The sequence below is a fragment of the Vanacampus margaritifer genome, chromosome 2 (assembly GCF_051991255.1).
Source record: "Vanacampus margaritifer isolate UIUO_Vmar chromosome 2, RoL_Vmar_1.0, whole genome shotgun sequence".
NCBI lineage: Eukaryota > Metazoa > Chordata > Actinopteri > Syngnathiformes > Syngnathidae > Vanacampus > Vanacampus margaritifer.
This window is the reverse complement of record NC_135433.1, coordinates 7,242,540-7,263,482: the sequence shown is the minus strand read 5'-3', so window position 1 is coordinate 7,263,482 and position 20,943 is coordinate 7,242,540. Positions and strand designations below refer to the sequence as shown.

Genomic DNA, 20,943 nt, shown 5'->3' with positions numbered 1-20,943 from the left:
GCCAGAGTCGTGAAGTTGTCAGGAGACCAGAGGAAGGATCAAATGAAAGAAAGATGAAATAAAGTGAAATCCAGCACCAACCAGACACCACCTACCACCCACAGAGTTACAAAACCAGAATCTTTCACCAACCTAAGAAACCTTTAAATTCCAACAGATTAGGGAGACATCAAGAGACCAGAGGAAAGACTGAAGAAAGGAAGGAAGGATAGATGAAGCAGAGTGAGATCCACAAACACCAGCTTCCACTGATTCAGCGACCAGTGGGAGGAGCAAATTCTATTTGAATTTCAGTAGATGCTGGTGTGGTGGATCTGACATGCATTGTTTTTTAAGTTATTATTTTCCTCCATTTTACCTCAAGGGTCTGGCCCACAATTTAGAGGGACTAGCCCATTAATCCATTTTGATTATAGACAGCAAACTGAACCAATTACATCAGTCAATATCAGTGGCAAAACAATGTGTTAGACAGGTATGGTCAGGAGTCGGGCTGGGTCAGCTTAAGTCAAAAAGCTTAGGAACAAATTTTTATTTTTTTTGTTCGTGCAAATCCAGCCCTGGCGGGGCATACCCTGGACTGGTTACCGGTCATTCACAGAGAACATTTACAAACAGAGACTTTAATGAATATAGCGTGCATGTTTTTAGAGTCTGTGATTTTTTTTTTTCACTTAGCAAAAATCTTACCTGAAAAAAAATCCCCAAACGAATATATTTTTTTTTTTTATTGGACTTTATTTTCTCATAAAAACTTCATAATTCTTGATAAAATGATTTATTTTATTTGCCCAAAAATAATGAATGAAAACTTTTTTCTTCAATTCTTTAAGATAAAATTTAAAAAAAAATTAAAATATATTTCTAATGTTAAAATGTAACTTTGTGATTCATTAATTATTTCACCAACTATTTCAAAGATGGGCAACTAAAATGATAGAGCGGGCCACAAATTTCCATCAGCGCTACTGGCGCTGACAAATGTTTGACAAAAATTTTACTTTGGATAAAGACAAAATACTTATCAGTGAAAATCTGTAATTGATGACCATTGAAATGCTATGAGAAAATTGGGAAAAAACAAATACAAAAAAAAATTTAATACAAAAAAAATCTTCAAAAATATTTGGAAAAAAAACTTATGCAGGTGTCCACTGTAGATAATTTTATGCACGCCGCCCCCTCCCCAAATTTTTAAAAAAAATTGCTATCAATATTATTTTTAATCAATCGGGGCCACATGCAGCCCACACACCGCCAGTTGCACACTGCTGAACTATTTAATAAAACAAATTTTCGACAAATATAAAGTGTATATGTAAACGTTTATATATACGTTTACTTTATTAAACTATGATGATGATTAACATGCAAACTCCCCACAGGTAGGCCAGATTCAAACCAGAAATTTGAGAAGTGTGAGGCGGAATTATGCGCTATCCACTCGATCGCCGTGCTGCCCACATGTGGAACATTCCTTTTCCCCGCTTTATTTGATGTTTGTTGTTTGTCCCTGAAGAGATGACCTATATTATGTAGAGATGAAAGAAGAACCTTGATTTTTTTTTCTCTCGCTGCCATCTTGGCGGCGAGGCGAGAATAATCCCCCGATTGCACAAATGCGGCCCTTCCGTACTCAAAGAAAACAAAACAAAAACATGGCCACAGAGCTCAAGAGAATGCAAACGCGATGCTGATGAGGCTTCTAATTAGTCCGAGCAAACTCAGCTTTTATGGAAAATTCTCGTAAAAGTTGCATGTGCTCTCCAGCACAATTTCCATCCCCGAATACAAACTTACACACTTTTGGAACTTTAATCCATGACGTTGCTTGTCTGGATTTTATCATTACAATTTAGACTTACTTTATTATCATTCAAATTTGCTAAGTATTGAAGAGGTTAAATATATTTGTCCTCTTTTGCGTGTTCCAAAAATATGAAGACAGATTTCTTGTAAGAAAAAACACCATTGCAAAGATGATTTATTAAAACAGAGATCTCCGGACATCGGGACGACCCTGAACATCACGTAGGAGGTGGAATTTTCAGAGTGCCCATTGTGCCCCCTCCCTTACGGAAGAGGGCTTCTTATAGTATCGAGCTTGGAAAGTGAAACGCCTTTTAAAACACGTTATACATCAGATTTGCAGCTGTGCCGATCTCCAGACAAAATATACTCTCCGGGTACTTTTTCTCAAAACAATATCTCACAAACAAGTTGAACTAGATTTAGAGTGGCCGTGAGCGATGATGCCAACAGTCAGTGTGTGTGGGTGTGTGTTCGAGGCAGATTCTGTTCTCACGAACAGAATGTGTTTTCGCACACTGAGAAGGAATTTTAGACTAATCAAAGTTTAGGTTAAGGTCAAATTATACTGAGTTCAACACTATTTCACCTACTTTACACATTTATAAAACATTTCAACATGGTTAATATATGAAATAAAGAATTAAAATGTTAATAATATCTAACAGTATACAGAATTAAATGTTGTTGCAAGCAGAAAGAACAATAACAACAAATAAAAAAATAACTGTGTATTTCAGAAAAACAACAGCAAAGCATCAAAACATACACTAATATGGACACACACAAAAGGTTTGGTTTTTCAAGAAAAGTCATCTTTTTGATCATTGAAATCATTATTTTCTTCAAGAATTGACAGATTTTTTTTTTAAAGAAACATAACATAAAACAATTTGGAAAGTTAAGGAAAATTGAGCTAAAACTCTGGAGGCGGAGGGCATTCACGATAAGTCACATATTTGGTCAGTAATAATTAAGGAAATTTGCAAAAAGTAATATTTTTGTGAAGTAAAGAAAACAGCTTTCTTTCCTGAAAAAAAATAAACATGTTATTTTTCACGGGAAAAATTAAAGAATTTTTCAAGGCAACAAAAAGTACTTCTTAATATTTAAAAATGTATTTTATATTTTTTTCTGGTTTTATTTATTTGGATTTAATTATTATTTATTTTATTTTTTATTTGTTTTTATAATTAATGTTCTCTTGTTGTTGTAAGCCATATTTTCTGCAAGTTTTTTTTTTAATACTAAAATATACAAGTCTTCCCCTTAATACGTTTTTTAACCTCATGAACAAATGCTCCTCTTTTTTTTCTTTTCTTCAAATCTTCAGAATGTAGCGTAAATTGGGTCAATTAAGAGAGCGTTATTTGCCATGAGGTGCCATGTTGAACTTTCAGTGACCAGTATGAGAGAGTGCGAGGGCTGTAATACCAAATTTAACATGCTTGCTTCCTATTCACACCTGAGACCTTGTAAGGGGAGGTGACTAACTGTACTCAATTTGGAGATTTTCACTTAGGGGTGTTCTCACTTTTGTTGCCAGGGGTTTAACCTGTATATTAATGGCTGTATTTTGAAAGATTTTGAGGGAACAATACATTGACCCTGCAGTACTCTTTTTTTTTTTCTTTCTTTTTTTTGCCACCTGTCCCAGCTTTTTGGAATGTATTGTAGGCATAAAAGATTATTTGCTAAAAACGTCAAATTTGATCAGTTTGAACATTAAAGGGGAAGTCGACTGTAAACATTTCTTGACAATAATGTTATATGGGGCCTCACTAGTCTAAATATGACATTCTGATTAATATTACATTTTTGGAATATTGGTTATGCAGCAAAATGCAACCGCTGCTATCTATGTATCTCAGGGGGCGGCCATTTTGCCACTGACTGAAGATGACATCAATGTTGCTCAGGCAATGACCTATCGCAGCTCACCTGTTTCTGAAGCTGAGCTGTGATTGGAACAAGATTTGCAAACCATTGTACAGTATTGTGTTTTTATTTCTGATTAACGCAAGGTCCCAACTTCATTTCAATTGGGTTTGTATGTTAGCACCACTGGCCCACCCTTGGCGATTCATTTCCAATTGGGAAAATATATGTCAGCACTCCACAAAAAAAAAACGGGAAAAGCGGCAAAAAAGCTGAAGGGTTCTGGTCTCAAAGCCTTGAGGCAGTCACAAAGAGAACGCGACTACTTACCTCTGCGGACTTTTCCAACTTGTCGTAATGACTTTGAATAATTTACTAGCGAGACGTCCCCGTGTAATTACACTGACCTGAGCCGGCGGAGAAAGTACGACCCGGGGAAAACTTTAATTGTGTCACATACGTCTCGCACTGCGGATTTATTTCATCCGCCACAGCAGCAGTCCAATAAGTCAACGCCAGCCTCCCAGTGATTATTTCCCAGCGTGCCACATTCCTGGATGTGTCAACATTATTTCCCAGCGTGCCACATTCCTGGATGTGTCAACAAATCCCGCGAGGCCACCGTAAATGTCTGCAAGTAGCTTCGCCAAAGCACCTCAATAGGCTTGACCTTCATCGCGGCACACAATCTGTGCTCACTGTGTAACCTGCTCGTAAATCAAACACCTGAAGTCCGCGCGGGCTCCATCCGGCTTAATGAGATGCACGCGGCGCGGTGGGGCCGATGGACCGATACGGGCCATGGAGACAGATGGACGATTGGGGGGTTCGATCTGGGGCAGCCATGCGTCTCTGACAGCAGGCGGGCACGGCTGGAAATGGAGCGGGACGGTAATTGGGTTAGAAGGAGAAAGGAGCGGAAAGCAGCAAGTACCCACTTGCCGTTATGATACATGATATGATTGGTAGGGATTGCGTATTGCAAATCTTCTTTACTCTTTGAAATTAATGGAAATGCCACTTATCTGTATGTGTATGATATTGGATTTGATAAGAACATAGCGTTGTTGGCTGTGAGTGTGTGCATGTCTCACAAAGAATGAAGGAAAAGTGAGGAGGGCTGAAACATATTTTTAACAGGTTGACTTGACAGTCAGTATGTCGATAGAGACTTCTGCAGGCAAGACTGCTTTAGAGTGCCTCGTTGTTGACCCTGAGTGTGCGCATGTGATGCTGAGATTGGCAGAAGATTGAGAAGGGGGTAACTTTTTTTTTTTTTTAAGTCAGACTTGACAGCCATGGTGTGGACAGGGGCTTCAGGCTGGCGTGGCTGCTTTAGAGTGCCTCGTTGTTGACCCTGTTTGTGCGCATGTTAAACTGAGATTGACAGAAGAGTGAGAATGGTAGAGCTTTTTTTAAGGCATATTTTTAACAGGTTGACTTGACAGCCAGTATGTCGATAGAGACTTCTGCGGGCAAGGCTGCTTTAGAGTGCCTCGTTGTTGACCCTGAGTGTGCGCATGTTATGCTGAGATTGGAAGAAGAATGAGAAGGGGGTAACTTTTTATTTTTTAAAGTCAGACTTGACAGCCATGGTGTGGACAGGGGCTTCAGGCTGGCGTGGCTGCTTTAGAGTGCCTCGTTGTCGACCCTGTTTGTGCGCATGTTAAACTGAGATTGACAGAAGAGTGAGAATGGTAGAGCTTTTTTTAAGGCATATTTTTAACAGGTTGACTTGACAGCCAGTATGTCGATAGAGACTTCTGCGGGCAAGGCTGCTTTAGAGTGCCTCGTTCTTGACACTGAGTGTGCGCATGTTATGCTGAGATTGGCAGACGATTGAGAAGGGGGTAGCTTTTTATTTTTTAAAGTCAGACTTGACAGCCATGGTGTGGACAGGGGCTTCAGGCTGGCGTGGCTGCTTTAGAGTGCCTCGTTGTCTACCCTGTTTGTGCGCATGTTAAACTGAGATTGACAGAAGAGTGAGAATGGTAGAGCTTTTTTTAAGGCATATTTTTAACAGGTTGACTTGACAGCCAGTATGTCGATAGAGACTTCTGCGGGCAAGGCTGCTTTAGAGTGCCTCGTTGTTGACCCTGAGTGTGCGCATGTTATGCTGAGATTGGCAGAAGATTGAGAAGGGGGTAACTTTTAATTTTTTTTAAGTCAGACTTGACAGCTATGGTGTGGACAGGGGCTTCAGGCAGGCGTGGATGCTTTAGAGTGCCTCGTTGTTGACCCTGTTTGTGCGCATGTTAAACTGAGATTGACAGAAGAGTGAGACTGGTGGAGTTTTTTTAAGGCAGACTGGACAGCCAGTGCGTGGACTGGGGCTTCAGGCTGGTGTGGCAGCTTTAGAGTGCCTCGTCGTCACGGTGTGGAAAAGCTCCGTTGTGACTTCTTTGAATATATTCCAACCACACGTGGTGTTAGGTGGATGTAGGTGGCAAAAGTGTGATGGTAGCCATGGAACAGGAAATGGAAGTGATTGCAATGTAATGGATTATTGAAGGCACAAAACGTCAACTTAATTTGTCTAGCTCTCAATCACAGAGTCTCAAAGGGCTTATTAACCCAAAATTGACAAATATGAGCAACATCTGATCTAAACCCTGCAACCCATCAAGAAAACCTTGACCTTGATCGGACCAAACTTTGACTAGGTAAACAAGTTAACATTTAACACAATGGTGCTTCACAATGTTAACAAGGACAAAAATGAGTGTCCAATTCATAAGATGAAGCGCCGCAGGATGCCGCCTTCAGGGAAGTGGTTCTTCGTCAGGAGCTGGCCCCGGCGGTCGATACAGAATTCTCCATAGCAACGCCTCCGAGGAAGTGGCACACCTCAGATCTTGACCTGGTCAGTCGGTGCTGAATCCATCCTGCAACAGCATCACAATCAGTCATCATCACCTACACTGTAAAAAAAAAGAAAAGAAAAAACGGTAAAGTTCCGGCAGCTGGGGCGCCCAAAAATAGAGATAACAGAAAATTACCTTCTCGTAGAAACACAGGGTTTTTTTTACATAATAAAAGTACTAATTATCGAAGGGGTTACGAGAAAGTAATTTTCTGTTATTTCACAGTATTTTTTTGGCACCCTTTCTGCTGGAAAATTACAGGGTTTTTTTACGATTTTTTTTTTTTACAGTATATATCTCATTAGATGTCCTTTCAAAATAAATGTTAATACAATGAATGCTATCATCTATAGGACATTACAGAAATTGTAGTTATTTTCACTTTTTAAAAAATTGTCAATTCACAAAGAAATTATGGTAAAATTAAAAATGTTTACTGGTAATTTCTCAGTGTATATATATATTATATATATACACTATATATATATATATATATATGGGTTTTTTAAGTAGAATTTTACATTTTATTCCATTAAATAACAGACAGATATTTGTGAAATTACGATACATTTGTGAACGTATTTTAACAATTAATATATGTAGCTATTTCTAATGGAGGTTTTTTTTGTAAAAGAACATAAATATTGTGTGTTTTTACAGTTACAGTGATTTCATTTTATTTTACATTTGACATGCAAAACCAGAGTTTATTTTTGTAAATTAAATCATATTTTTAAAAATAAAAAGTAAAATTCTGTTACATTAGTTTTTTTTTATAGTGTAGCTCAGGAGAGGAGGGGGCAAGGGAGAGGAGAAGTGGCAATAAAACAGGCCTATTTGTGATTTAAGTAACTGCAAGAGTATAAAAATAAGTCGTAAGTCGAGATGTAAACACTTCTTCTTCTCTTTTAGTCATTCCAGACTACTGCAACTCTAGAAACTACGGATTTCTTTTTGGCTCTCGGAGTCACCAAAATAACGTGTTGTGAAGGTTTCAGGACAGAATGTATCAGTGTACTACTAAGTCAGCAAGATCGGAAGCTTGGTTGCTAAGCCACATTATTTATGTGCATCTGCATGTGAACATTTGCTTGTTGATTGGCTGCTTGGTTGCAGTATGCTGAGAATGGATTTCTCCCCCCACTTAATTGACCATTAGGTGCCAGAGACTGCCAGTCAATTCCCCATAATTCCTTCCTAGTGTTGAATACAGCTGACCGTTAGTGTCATTTATATGATTTTAATGCACTCACTCATCCAGCCGCCACAACTCCCATGATGACAATATTCAGCATTCACACTCATCATTGGTAAGTCACTTAAATTGTTTATTCCGTATACGGATGCTGCAAAGATCTGGCAAGCTCCACACTGTCCTACACGACAATATACAACATAAGCATTGATCTAAAACCCAAATGTTCCAACACTTTTGAAGGGGACCGTCAATTATTTCAATACATAAATCATTGGCTGTAGCTTTCAGTAAGATACACTGCAGTCGTGTAAGACAGCAAACTACAACACATTGATGCAGTTCTGCGTACTGAGGAGATCCAAGTGGATTATTGCCAAAAGTCAAAGATGACAAATGGGCATCATGTTGAGCAGCTCCTCTTCCTCTCCTCTCCTCTCGCCCGCCCCTGTTGCCTTCTTCGCCTGCCGTGCCTTGCTTTGCTTCCTTTTGCCTTTGAGCTTGAGGCGCATCCATTGTGGCGAGCGCGGAGCTCGCTCTCCCTCTCTCTCTCTCTCTCTCTCTCTCCCTCTGTCTCTCTCTCTCTCTCTCTCTCTCTCTCTCTCTCCCTCCCTCCTTCCCCCTTCTCTTTCTCTCCCTCCCTTGCAGCTCTGCCACCAAAGTGGTGCACATCGACGACGATGCCTCCTTTTGAGGATGCCCCCTTTTTCTAAGCAGGTAAGCCTGATTCGTATGCATCTCTATAAAAAAAAAAAAAATCTTATTTCAAAAGAACACCCTGTTGGATTGAAGTGTCTGTGCGGTATTTATGGAAGACCGTTAAACGCACCGCGGTTCCGAGCGATGCAGCCGAACTTTTTGGTTTTAATGTCTCTTGCGTGCATTTATTGTTTCGCGTGTGCGCGTGCATATTTTTCTTTTCTTTTTTTTTTTTTTTTGGGCCGCGTCCCGTGAGCCCAAATTCGGCCGTGTTTGGAGCCTCGTGTGTCGGTTCTGGACATTTTCAGCCACACACACGCGCGTGCGCACTCACACGGATATACAACACGCACGCACACATACAGAGGGGAAACAGATGTGCTGTCATGTCAACAGAACATTACATACTCGTGCAACATCGCGCTAAAATAAAGCACCCCCCCAAGCCCCCCCCCCCCCCCGCCCCCGACCTCCCCTTCCTCCTCCTCGTCTTCATCATCTTCCAACATATAGACCCGAACCAAACCGAACAGATTTGCAGACACACAAAATGGTCCACACCCACTCATGATGCCCCTTCTATTAACCCCCCCCATCCCCCCTAAACACATGCTTTTTGCCTATGTGCAAAAAAATGAATAGAGTGCATGAATCTATATTTGTGGAACCTAGAAAGAGCTTGTCCGTCCCCAGATTAATTACTTTGGTGTAATTAACGAATAAAAATGATATCTCATAATTACAGCCCGACACGTGAGGATGAGACACTTCATTAGGTACGCCTGCCTCGAATGTGAATAAATTGCCTTTACAAATTCGATTTTGATTGACACGTCATGGAAATGGAGCAGTTTAATTAGCAAACGTTCTGAAGCATTCAATTATCCGAGGGTAACATATACAGACTGAACAACGAGGGTCCAAGGGTTGACCCTTGAGGGACCCCACATGGTTATTTGATCAGACCGAAACTTACAATCGTCACAAAATAACTCCTTTCTCCTGAGTTGGACTTGCACCATTTTAGGACTGTTGCATTTAATCCTAACCAACTTTCCAACCTGTTTAACAGTAGATTGTGATTAACGCTATCAAATGCTGCACTGAGATCCAATAAAACCAACACCGACACCTTTCTTGCATCAGTGTTAATCTTAGACAGGGCTGGACTGGTCATGTGGCATTCAGGGCAGATGCCTGGCGGGCCGGCCTCTTGAGGCCGATGCAGTGCTTTTTAAATATTATTTTCCAACATTTTACCACAAGAGACTGACCCACAATTTAGAACACATGTGTCAGAGGCTGGTGCCTGAGTCCTGCATGTTTTCCAGGTTTCTCTACTCCAACAAACCTGATTCAATGATTTAGAAGGACCCCTCCATTATCCATTTCAAATATAGATAGCAAACTGAAACATCATCAGTAAACATCAGCTGGTCAAAACACCAAGGCTGATTTTTTTTTGTGCCAGTACAGCCTTGATCTTATATCATTTACTACTTTAATAAGAGCGCTTTCTACACTGTGATGAGGTCCAAAAATTGCATTTCCTGATTTTTGCAAGACTGAGCCGTGCTGAGCTTTCTGGCGTAGCGAGACCTTGAATACTTGCAGAATGGAATTTTGGTGTCAAAAAGTCAGTATAAAGGTTACAGCTGCTCGGACCATGTCTAAATAGTGGCACAGGTAGTCTAGCCTGGGATTGACACAATTATGTCGACGGCAGAATCTGTGCAGCGAAAAAAGTGTGAAGCAGCGTGCCATTTTTTGACTTAAAGGGATTCTTGACTTATTTTTGCCGTTTCCAGCAGTAAGAAGATAATAGTTTGTCGAATTGATGTGAAAACGTCATTATTTTTCATGTGCAATTAATAACTTTAAAAACACATTTTGCCACTTCCTGTTGCATTAATCGTAGTTCAGTTTGCTAATGTCACATGACTAAACCCAAAAAAGAGGAGAGCTATGATTGGTCGCTACCTGTTTCCTGAGCACACGCGATGTCATCGTAAGTTGACAGGACGTGGCAAAATTCATTTTTAAAGGTTGAATTGTACATGAAATATAATAAAGTTATCAAATAAATTCTAGACAAAATATGAACTTTTTACTGCTGAAAATGGGTAAATGAGTTTAGCATCCCTTTAAGCGCTTGGGAGAATATACCCCTTCATGAATTTGATCAGAGTATCAATACATGGTCTAACACGCCTCTACGCAGATTTATGCCACACATTGCGACATATTTGCATCTGGAATGAAAATGAGCGCTTATTCACTATTATTATTATTATTATGCTTATCCATATTTCAGCATTTTGACAGATATTTCACACGTTTGCCTCCCAGTGCTGAGGACGTCAAGTCCGGGCTTCGGCCTTCCTGGGTGGAGTTTGCATGTTCTCCCCGTGCCTGCGTGGGTTTTCTCCGGGTACTGCGGTTTTCTCCCAAATTCCAAAAACATGCAAGGCAGGTTAATTGGACACTCTAATTTGGCCCTAGGTGTGAATGGCTATTCGTCTCTGTGTGCCCTGGATTGGCTTGGCAACCAGTTTAGGGTGTGCCCCGCCTACTGCCCGAAGAGAGCTGGGATAGGCTCCAGCACCCCTGTCACCCTTGTGAGGAATAAGCGGTTAAGAAGATGGATGTTCATGTGATGCACTAATAGGCTTTTACAGTTGACAATAAAAGGCATCATTATGGCTTAATTCATAGTCAGCGCATGTGGAAAGTATTCACGCTTTTTTTCCCCTGAAAATTCCACACACAATGATATAATAATAATAAATAATAAATTATTTATTTATCTGTAATAAATGTAATTTATTTAAAAAAAAAAAAAAACAACTAAGAAATTATATGTACATATTCTTTAAGTATTTACAGTATATGGAGGATTTTTTTTTTCACCATTTAATCCAATATGGGACAAAATTAAACCGCTGTTAAGACTTCCTACTATGGAAATCATCTAATTTATCGTTGCTATTTAACTCATTCTCCCAGTAAAAATGGATCTTATGACGTCAAAAGCCGTCAATGGCAGTGAACGATTTAACAATAGAGTGGCTCAACATTTTATTTCTGAGCATGTACAGTTGTGCCTACTTAGGATGTCAGGATGTTGCGAAACCTCTTGTGAGCGCACTGTACCTAATGAAGTGTCCACTCGCATGTGTATGGCTGTCATGTCAAAGCACGTTGGTGCTGAGATTGATTCGCTCAGAGAGCAGGAAGGACTGTGGGTGGGAGGGCGTAGGTGGGCTCAAAACTCCCGCTGGCCTCCTGTCTGGACACATCACATCCTCTCGCCGCCGCAGAGGCTCAGCTCGGCGATGTCGTAGATAAACATACAGATAGACGAGGAGCAGCAACCAGGCAGCCAGCACTCCTCGTTCCCTCTTTGCGCCGTGGAGATCCAGTAGCATCAGATTGGCTTTTTTATGACTAATATAGCTGAAGTGGTGCGTTTTCCGCCTGTAGGTCAAACCGGACTGGAGCGACTCGCCCACTGAAGCTAAAAATAATCGGTTGCGGTTCTATTTTTGCAAGATGTACGCTTTTAAAATCCTCCCTGCGCACATACTTGTTGACTTTGTGTCAATGGTTGTGGGAAAAAGAGCCAAATGTCTGTCCTTCTTCCAGTAGTGTTAGTCGAAGCAATACTGAATCAATATACCAGGATACCAGGATTGCAAATATCGGACTATTTAATGACTAGGGGTGTGAATTGCCTAGTACCTGGCGATTCGATTCGTATCACGATTCATAGGTCGCGATTCGATTCGATACCGATTAATCACGGTGCAAATCTATAAATTGGTTATTGCGATTTATTTATTTTTTTACTCAAATTTAGAAAACACTAATCAGTGAACTTGTACATATACACTGTAAGATTTGTATGAAAATTTATTTATTTATCTGAAAATTCAGGCTTATAACTGAGCCACTGCTTTTAACAAACATGTTCATGTTCATGTTTGAACAGTACAGTACTGAAATAAAATATTAAGGCTTAATGTTCCATCAATATAACATTCTTCCATGTTTAATGTGTGAATCCTAATCCTAAGTAAGACGTTTTGTTGAGTATATTCATAAAAAAAATTGATGTTTAAAAATCGATTCGGCCGCATATTGAATCGATTCGAGAATTACGCGCTGTAATATTCCGATATATTGTCGAATCGATTTTTTCTAACACCCCTAATAATGACAAAGATAACCATGTGGAATGGGAGCGCTGTGCAATCTTCAACTTACATGTTTTGAAGTATCAATATCGTATCGGTATCGCAATACCACCCTCTGTTTTACGGTATCGGTACAGACAATTCTGGTGTCTCCTATTGCTATGCTCCAATTTATTTTATGTACTCAATCTCACAGATGATAAATAGCCTTACCACAGGTCAGAGCCGTATATTACGCCAGCTCCCTCTAGTGGTACTGAAAATAATTGCTTCCCGAGTATATTTCATTTGTATTAATTAATTTAAGTTCAATGCATTTGCATTTAATCTTTATGAACTCTGGTTTTAAACCTTTGCTTAGATTTATTTTTTTAATTCAACGTTAATGTGCAATATTGAATTATTTTTTTCAGTCGGGTTTTTTTGTTTTTGTTTTGTCTTTTTGTAATTTTCTATATTTAAAACTCTTTCACTGCCAGACGTTTTCAGAAACGGGTTGTCCCCACTGCCAGCCGATTTAAGCATTTTGAGTGATCTTTCAAGGTCCACAGAAAATGTTGTGTTTGGACTATGGAAACACACATACTACCAAATGAAAGATTGGACTCTCAGCTTTCATCAGAAAGCTACCTTATTCCGTTCTTCAGTAATCAACAATAGAAAATGGTTACTTTCACCGAAATTCTCTGTTTTGAAACAAAAAAACGGAGAAAAAGAGCTTTTTGTGAAACGATGTTATTTCATTGCACTCTAGTGAATTGTACACTTCTTTTTGTCCATGAATGATGCCACAAACACCTAAATAGTGCTTTACTTCTGTAAAACGCCACCACCAACAATGAAAAGGTGTTTTTTGATTGCAAAATATGTTTATTTCCATTCAACAGTGTAACAGTTTGACAAAACAATTTCGCAAACTATTTACAAATGTGTGCAACTGTGGTACTATTTACAATTATGTGGATGTTTCAAATACAGTTTTTCTTTTTGTAACGCTCTCCTGCGTGCAAGGAGACGCCAGGACTCGCACAACAGTTTACTTTCACTTTCACATTGGTCCGTTTTGCGTGCAAACGTTACACTTTCTTGATGGCCTTTTTTTCCGGGGAATAAAAAGCAAGTAGCAGACTGTACACACTTCCTCCGATGAATATGCATTGGACTCGGGGCACTCTCCGTCGTCCGATCGAACGTCCGCCTGTGCGTGCTCGGTTGCGCTCCGCGTTACGACACCGTCATAGCCGCCGCGTCAGCGGTTCCAATTTCGCCGTCAAGCTCGGATTCACCTTCATCATCATCGATGATGATCATCGTCGTCGTCAATGTACTCTTTTAGCGTTGGTCGATGCCTTTCGTCTTGTAAGTGTAGAGCTGCTTGCAAACGCTCGCCATTGCCCGTTCCCTCCTCCATCTAGCTCCATCTAACGTCTTCTACTGCCGCGTCAATGCTTCTCAACCACGTAGTCACCACCCTCATCTTCATCATCGATGATGATCATCGTCGTCAACAATGTGCTCTTTCAGCGATGCTTTTGGTCTTTGAAAAAAACGTCTCGGGCGTGAGCTCCTCGCGACCGGCCGCCATTTTTCCTTTGTCTTCCATTCTCATCTCCTGCTCGACGCTCTAGCTCCGCCTCTACTGACGCCCACCCGATCTTGTCAAAAGAGAGTCATCGCTGCCCTCTAGGGGCCAAAAATAGTCATTAGGCACAACAGACAGACTGGAAACTTTCACCAGACATGCGGAAGGGTTTCCTCTACCCGTTTCAAAAAAAAAAAAAAAATCATTGGATGACGTCTTTTGACGTCATTGGCAGTGATCCGTAGGTTTTTACTTGACGTCTTTAAACGTCAGTGGCAGTGAAAGAGTTAAGCGCAGTGTTACTTAAACTGTTCATAATGTTACTGTGGCTTAAAATATTATTGAATATCTTTTTTTAAATTTAAAACCTCGGTTTAGTTTTTTTGGTGAACGCTTTTGTTGTCAGGTAATGGCCAATCACAGCTCGGCTTCAGAAAACAGGTGAGACGTGCTTTGTGTTTACCTGAGCTATGAGCAACTGTGATGTCATTTTCAGTCAATAACAGGTGGCAAAATGGCTGTTTATACTAGTGGGTTTCATAAAATATAGTTTTGTAAATAAATGTTTTTGGGTTGACTTCCCCTTTAAAAACCACTAGTCGATGAGATTATTATTATTTTATTAAGTCCCTTGTTGCCAGGGAAAATTCATAGTGAACAATAAAGGCATTTTTTCCAACAACAGAGGCAGTTGACAAGTATATGTACTTATACTTAAATATACTTGCCTTGCCTTGTACTGAAAAGTATACAGAAAAGTCCTTAATGGTTACTTCTGTATACAGAAAAATCTAACACTAAGTATATTAATAACTAAGACTTAAAATTATGTGAAAGCATGAATTATATTTCCGTGTCTCAAGTATAAACTTGTATACTAAAGTGTTGACTAGAAGTATAGTACTTGACCAGCTCAGTGACTATTGGTAGAGTGCCCGCCCTGAGACTAGGAGGTCATGGGTTCGAATCCTGGCCAGGTCATACCAAAGACCTTTTTTTTTTTTTTATATATATATGGGATTTCCAAACGTGGCATTGCTGCTGCTCACCGCACCCTCAGGTGGATTGCTTAAATGCAGAGAACAAATTTCATCCCACTTAGGCATGTGTGACAATTGGTGGTACTTTTAACTTTATACACTTTAAGTATGAACCTGTAAACTAAGATGTGGACTATAAGTATACAACTGGAATGCCAGAAGTATATTGAATAAGTATACTTATAGTATACTTTTAAAAACTTAATTTGTTCCAATTTAGTATGAACAACAAGTATTAAATTGGTATATTTCTGCTACAGCACAAGTAGTTCAGAGTATAGTTTAGAGTATACTTTATGTACTTATAGTTACACTCGAGTATACTTTATGAAGTATACATCAGATATACTACTTTTTGCTAAAGGTGACATTACTACAATGTACTGTCGGATGTGCATTTCTCAATAGTGTCATGGAGATCGATACGGAATCAATACGTCAATACTAGACTACTCACATCAATTCCCAGAACTGCAATGAAAACTAATTAAATAAATTACTTTCTAGTGGATTGAGTCATCACTGACACATTGGAAGGTAAAAAAAGAAAGAAAAAAAGAACAGCTGTAAGAATCAAGATTGGTTCATATGTAATCAATTTACAAATGGCGCTTCATAGTAAATGCTTTGTCAGCCGATGACGAATTTGCATAATTATGCAAATGATGACCAGTCAGTTGTTTAAATGTCAAACCAGGGGCTGAATAGGCAAACCATTATCACAATTTATGCACTACTCTGTATTATTTAATCAAAAAACACTAACAATATATAAAAAATAAAAATAAAAATTATATATATATATTTTTTTTATTTATTTATTTTTTATTATTATTTTTTTTTCTTTTTTCTCTGGAGAGCTCAGTATTGTTCATTCGATTTGACATGTCATCATTGCTCTCCTTTTTTTATTTATTTTTATTTTATATATATATATATATATATTTATTTATTTTTATTTTTTATTTTTTGTATGTGGGTGAGTATGTGTATGTGCGTGTGAGTGTGTGTGTATTCATTAGTTCACCTAAAACCTATTAAAAAAAATCCCATACTAATAATATAATATAATAATAAATTGCCAAATGCAGACACATGAATGTAAGTTATCACGATGTGGTGGCTCTCGCTAACAGGCAGAATTAAGTAACCAGAATTAGGTTAAAAAATTCTATATACGTAGACCATGTTTCTATAAATTTTGATATTTGGTTTTTATTTGAGGCAGATATTTTTTCCATTAAAATGTGATTTATGAGGAGGTTAGACCATTGGTCGATATTCAGAGTTTGTTTATTTTTCCAGTTAACAAGAATTGTTTTTTTTGCGATAGTAAGGGCTACAAGTGTAGATTGAAATTGTTTATGTGGTAAATCAGTTGTTGTTAGGTCACCTAGCAAACACAAGTTTGGAGATAAAGGTATCCTACAGTCCAAAATTAATATATTTTTTTAAATGACATTTCAATGCAGTGCATCTCCACTGGTGGGAACGGATTGCAATTTAATATATATTAAAAAAAAATACATTTTACAAAAGAAGCAGCCCTCTGTCTTAAATATAAAATACAAATTATAAATCTCTTTGTCACAATAGCAGTGGTTCCCTCTGAACATCTGGTGGTGGAACCCCAGTTGCTAATCCATCCATCCGCTGTGATAAATCAGGATTACGCGTATAATCTCTGGTTTACAGCAAGCGTCTGCCATCTGCTCGGCGCGGACCCTCATCTTCTGCCTCTTGCTCCGTCCCTCCAGGTTGAGTGACAAGCCCGCTCCCCGAGCACCGCCATGATCGCCACGGGCGGCCTGCTGCGCATGAACCGGCGCCAGGACTCCCTGCGCTCCAAGAACCGCGCCGAGAACAAGAAGAAGCGGAAATCCAAGAAGAAGAAGAAGAATGACGTGGTAGTGGTGAAGGGCAAGCTCAACCTGTGCTCGCCCGCCGGCATGGTAGCGGGCGTTGGGCTGGTGGTCCTCATGGTGGGCATCTCCATGGCGGTGCTCGGGTACTGGCCCAGCCACAATCAGCAGCAATACCAGGAGCGCCGCCGGACGGGGGTACACCACGGGGCGATGAGTTACTCCCAAAGCCCCAATGCGTCCGCCAACGGGGGCCGAGATCCCTTCAACCTCCTGAACCAGAGCCACTCCAACGGCAGCGATCTGACTCCAACCCCGGCCAACTGCGGCTTCCTGTGCGACTTCCTGGACAACTACCTGTACTCCGACAATCTCAAAGTCTTCGGACCTCTGGTGATGGGCATCGGGATTTTCCTCTTCATCTGCGCCAACGCCGTCCTTCACGAGAACCGCGACAAGAAAACCAAAATCATCAACCTGAGGGATATCTACTCCACGGTTATAGACTTGCACAGCGTCCGCTCCAAGGAGTACTCACCTCTCAACGGTTTGGTAAACTACACCCAGTCCAAGAGCGCAGAGGGTCCATCGGGGAGTCACCCGGCGGGCCGCAGTTCCTGGCCCTCGTCTGCCGCGTTGGGTAGTGATGAGGTGTTTCGCCGTCCGTCGCGTAGCTGGTCCAAAGACGTCCAGACCTTCACGGACACAGTGTACAGCATCTACAAGGACTACAACAACGGTGGCGAGAAGGCCCCCCAGCCCCGCCAGTGGGACCCCACCTCCATTGTCACGTCCTCGGTAAACGCCTTCACACTCCCGGTCATCAAGCTCAACAACTGCGAGGCGGAGGAAGACGTGGTCATCGAGGCGGAGAACGACCTCGAGGAAGCGCAGGAAGAAAAGACGAGTACCCCGCCCGAGGACGTCCCCACCGCTGAGCCGCCCAAGTTGTTCCCGCCATCCCCGGTCGCCAGGGCGATGGGCTCGCGCCGGTCCCTCAACGCGCTCACGGACCCGCCGAGATCAGCGCGCCGCTGCAGCCTGTCGGTGACCGTGTGCCACCAGGGCGAACGGGGCCGGCGCTTCAGCTGCCCCCGCCTGGAGCGCTCCAACAGTAAGGGCTACATTAAACTCAGCGACCTCGGGGGCGAGTCCTTCGACACCCCGGACACTTCTTTAGGGGGGGGCGAGCAGGAAGTAGCAGCGACGGATACGGCGCCGGCCGTGCAGGAGAACGCTCAGGGAGACGAGGGACAGGTGACACCCAGCACTTCTGCGGAATCCTAAAGGAAATCCTGAGGAACTTTTGGAAGCCCCTTTCACACTGTCAACCAATAAAACAGCATTTGGCTTTCAGACAGCGGGATATTGCCGTACCCACAGCTCACACATTCAGAAATGCATTCGACACAAAAGGAGCAAATCCAGTGGGTCTCGGGTATTGATCCTTACACACGTGACCTTTCATCTCTGATACAAAAAAATTCTAAGCCCTTAAAAACTGTCATAAGCCTCTTTCAAACTGTCCAACTGTAGATCCGACAAATTCACAGGTTGACCTCAACCCACCTACATCAGTACATTAAGTCGGGAAAAGGCTTAGATCGCCTGCATGAAAGGGGCTTGAAATGCAAAGGAGCAGTTTCAGTTTTCTGTTATTCCTTTTTGCACAGCTGTCATTCCACCTTCTTAAATCTTAAGCCCTTAGAAACCCTTGAGAAGCCCCTTTCACACAGCCAGGGCTACGCCAAACTCAGTGACTGGTCGACTTTGACACGCCAGACGCTTCTTTAAGGGGGCAGGAAGTAGCAGCGACAGACGTGGCAGAAAGGGCAAAGAATGCAAAAGTACAGTACAATAGTGAATTTGTAATAAAGTTGGAGAGGTCAACACAAAAAAAAAATTCTTGACAATAATATTTTTTATGCAGGCCCACAATAGTCTAAATCCGGTATTCTGATTATTATTGTGTTAGTTGAATATGAGTTAAGCAGCAACATCTAGCAGTATCAGATAGCAGCCATTTTGCCTCTTACTGTCAAGTGAAAATGGCATCTCAGTCGATCAGGTCTCTGGTAACAACCAATCACAGCTCAGCTTCAGAAATCAGATGAGCTGTGATTGGTCGTTGCCTAAAACCCTGAGCAACTATGATGTCATCTTCAGTCGGCAGCAAGTGGCAAAATGGCCGCCCCCTGAGCTGGATAAAAACGGCTGGATTTTGCTGCATAACACAAACGTAATATTAATCAGAATGTCATGTTTAGACTAGTGAGGTCACATATAACATATTATTGTGAAGAAATGTTTAAGTTTGACATCCCTTTAACACAAAAATTGCTTTGAGGACCCTTAGGGCGACATTAGGCCCCTGATACTAGCTTAGAATCCAACTAATTTGCAGTTTGACATTAACAAACCTACATTTCGTATCGGTACCCAACATTCCACCTCTGATAATACATCAAAAGCCGTCAAATTTGTGGCTCTACCTCACGCCGCTGATTTTCTCGCTAACATTCACAAAGGACAGTGAGCTGGGAAAACAGCTAAAATGGGCAGTGTACAAGGGGCTTTTGACACAAAGGGTGGCCCCAGTTTTCCAATAATCCCTGAGATCTTGTCTGAAGCTAGCAAATTCGCACCTTGACATCCCCCACATCTGTACCTTCACGCCGGACAGCGAGAAAATGCCTGCATAGATAGCCAGTGTGAAAGGGGCTATGTCTTTACTCGATCTCATCCTGAAGACACAAAAGGCAAGGAGCCTCCTTTTCCGCACACACCACAACTCAACCGTTCAGATGTGAGTTTTCTATTTTTTCAATGTAGCAAGAGCAATACTAAAGATTGTTGAACGGACTTGTAAACAAAAAGCAGACTTGGATTCTAGCTTTTCTTTTGGCATAAAAGTTGAGGTGGAGAAAAACTGTAGCTGTAAGAAGCGCAGACGTGACTGGAAAACTGAAGCACCTGTAGCATCAAACTTTTAAAGTCTACACTTGTCAAGATGAAACTCAGGTAGACGTTTGATTTGGGAGCCGGCGTGGACCTCCATGAGGGGGCGACGCCTTCCCTGCACACTTCACTACACGGTGGACTAACTTTGAAACTACAACTACAACCCCGAAAACCCCCACCCCCACTTTTGGCCCCGCTTCCCATCAAACACTTTAGGCGTCCTTTTGTGCACAAGCGAATGCAAAGTAGATTGTTTGCGCCAAATAGTTTCACTTGCATCATGGAAAATCATTAAATGATAACAAAACAAGTTTGAGAGTATCAATTTTTGTTTTTATTTACCAGTTACACAAATAGGTGGCCACAAACAGTGGCATGAGTTAGCTGTTAGCGAAACATGCTAGTTAGCCAAATGTCAGAGTCAACATTGACCCCCCGCCACACACACACACACACACTTTCCCTAAAATTTTGTTTTACTGTTTCACAGGACAAGTGGGATGATTAGTCTGCTTCTTATCAAGTGGCTCCACGCTACTTTGTCATTTTGGGGGTACTTCACAAGTTACACAAAGAACGCAATGTGACTGTGCAGTTGTTAGTGAAGATGTCTACAGTAAAACATCAAATTGAAAATATTAAATGTCTTCATTAGTCTGGTTGCAACTTAGTGGTTAGCATGTTAGGCAAATGGGAAGGTGTCATTTAATCATGACTGACGAGCCCAGCTGGAGGTTTGCGGTTTTTAAGATACGTTTGTTTTTCAACAATTATTTAGGTACAATTTTTTTTTTTAACTCCTATGTACATCCATCCATCCATCCATTTTCTTGACCGCTTTTCCTCACAAGGGTCGC

General features: G+C 41.0%; 1 protein-coding gene across 1 annotated transcript; it reads left to right on the top strand.

The window, feature by feature from the left end:
* Positions 1-7,701: 7,701 nt before the first annotated feature.
* tmem200cb (transmembrane protein 200C, genome duplicate b) lies at positions 7,702-20,396 on the top strand. Its single transcript, XM_077559525.1, has 2 exons — positions 7,702-8,463; positions 17,021-20,396. Exon 2 carries the CDS (start codon positions 17,054-17,056, stop codon positions 18,410-18,412), a length of 1,359 nt encoding a protein of 452 aa, XP_077415651.1. The 5' UTR covers positions 7,702-8,463; positions 17,021-17,053; the 3' UTR covers positions 18,413-20,396.
* The last annotated feature ends 547 nt before the right edge of the window (positions 20,397-20,943 follow it).

Excerpts from the sequence above, each read along its gene's own strand:
- tmem200cb (XM_077559525.1), top strand. The coding sequence starts at position 17,054 with ATGATCGCCACGGGCGGCCTGCTGCGCATGAACCGGCGCCAGGACTCC.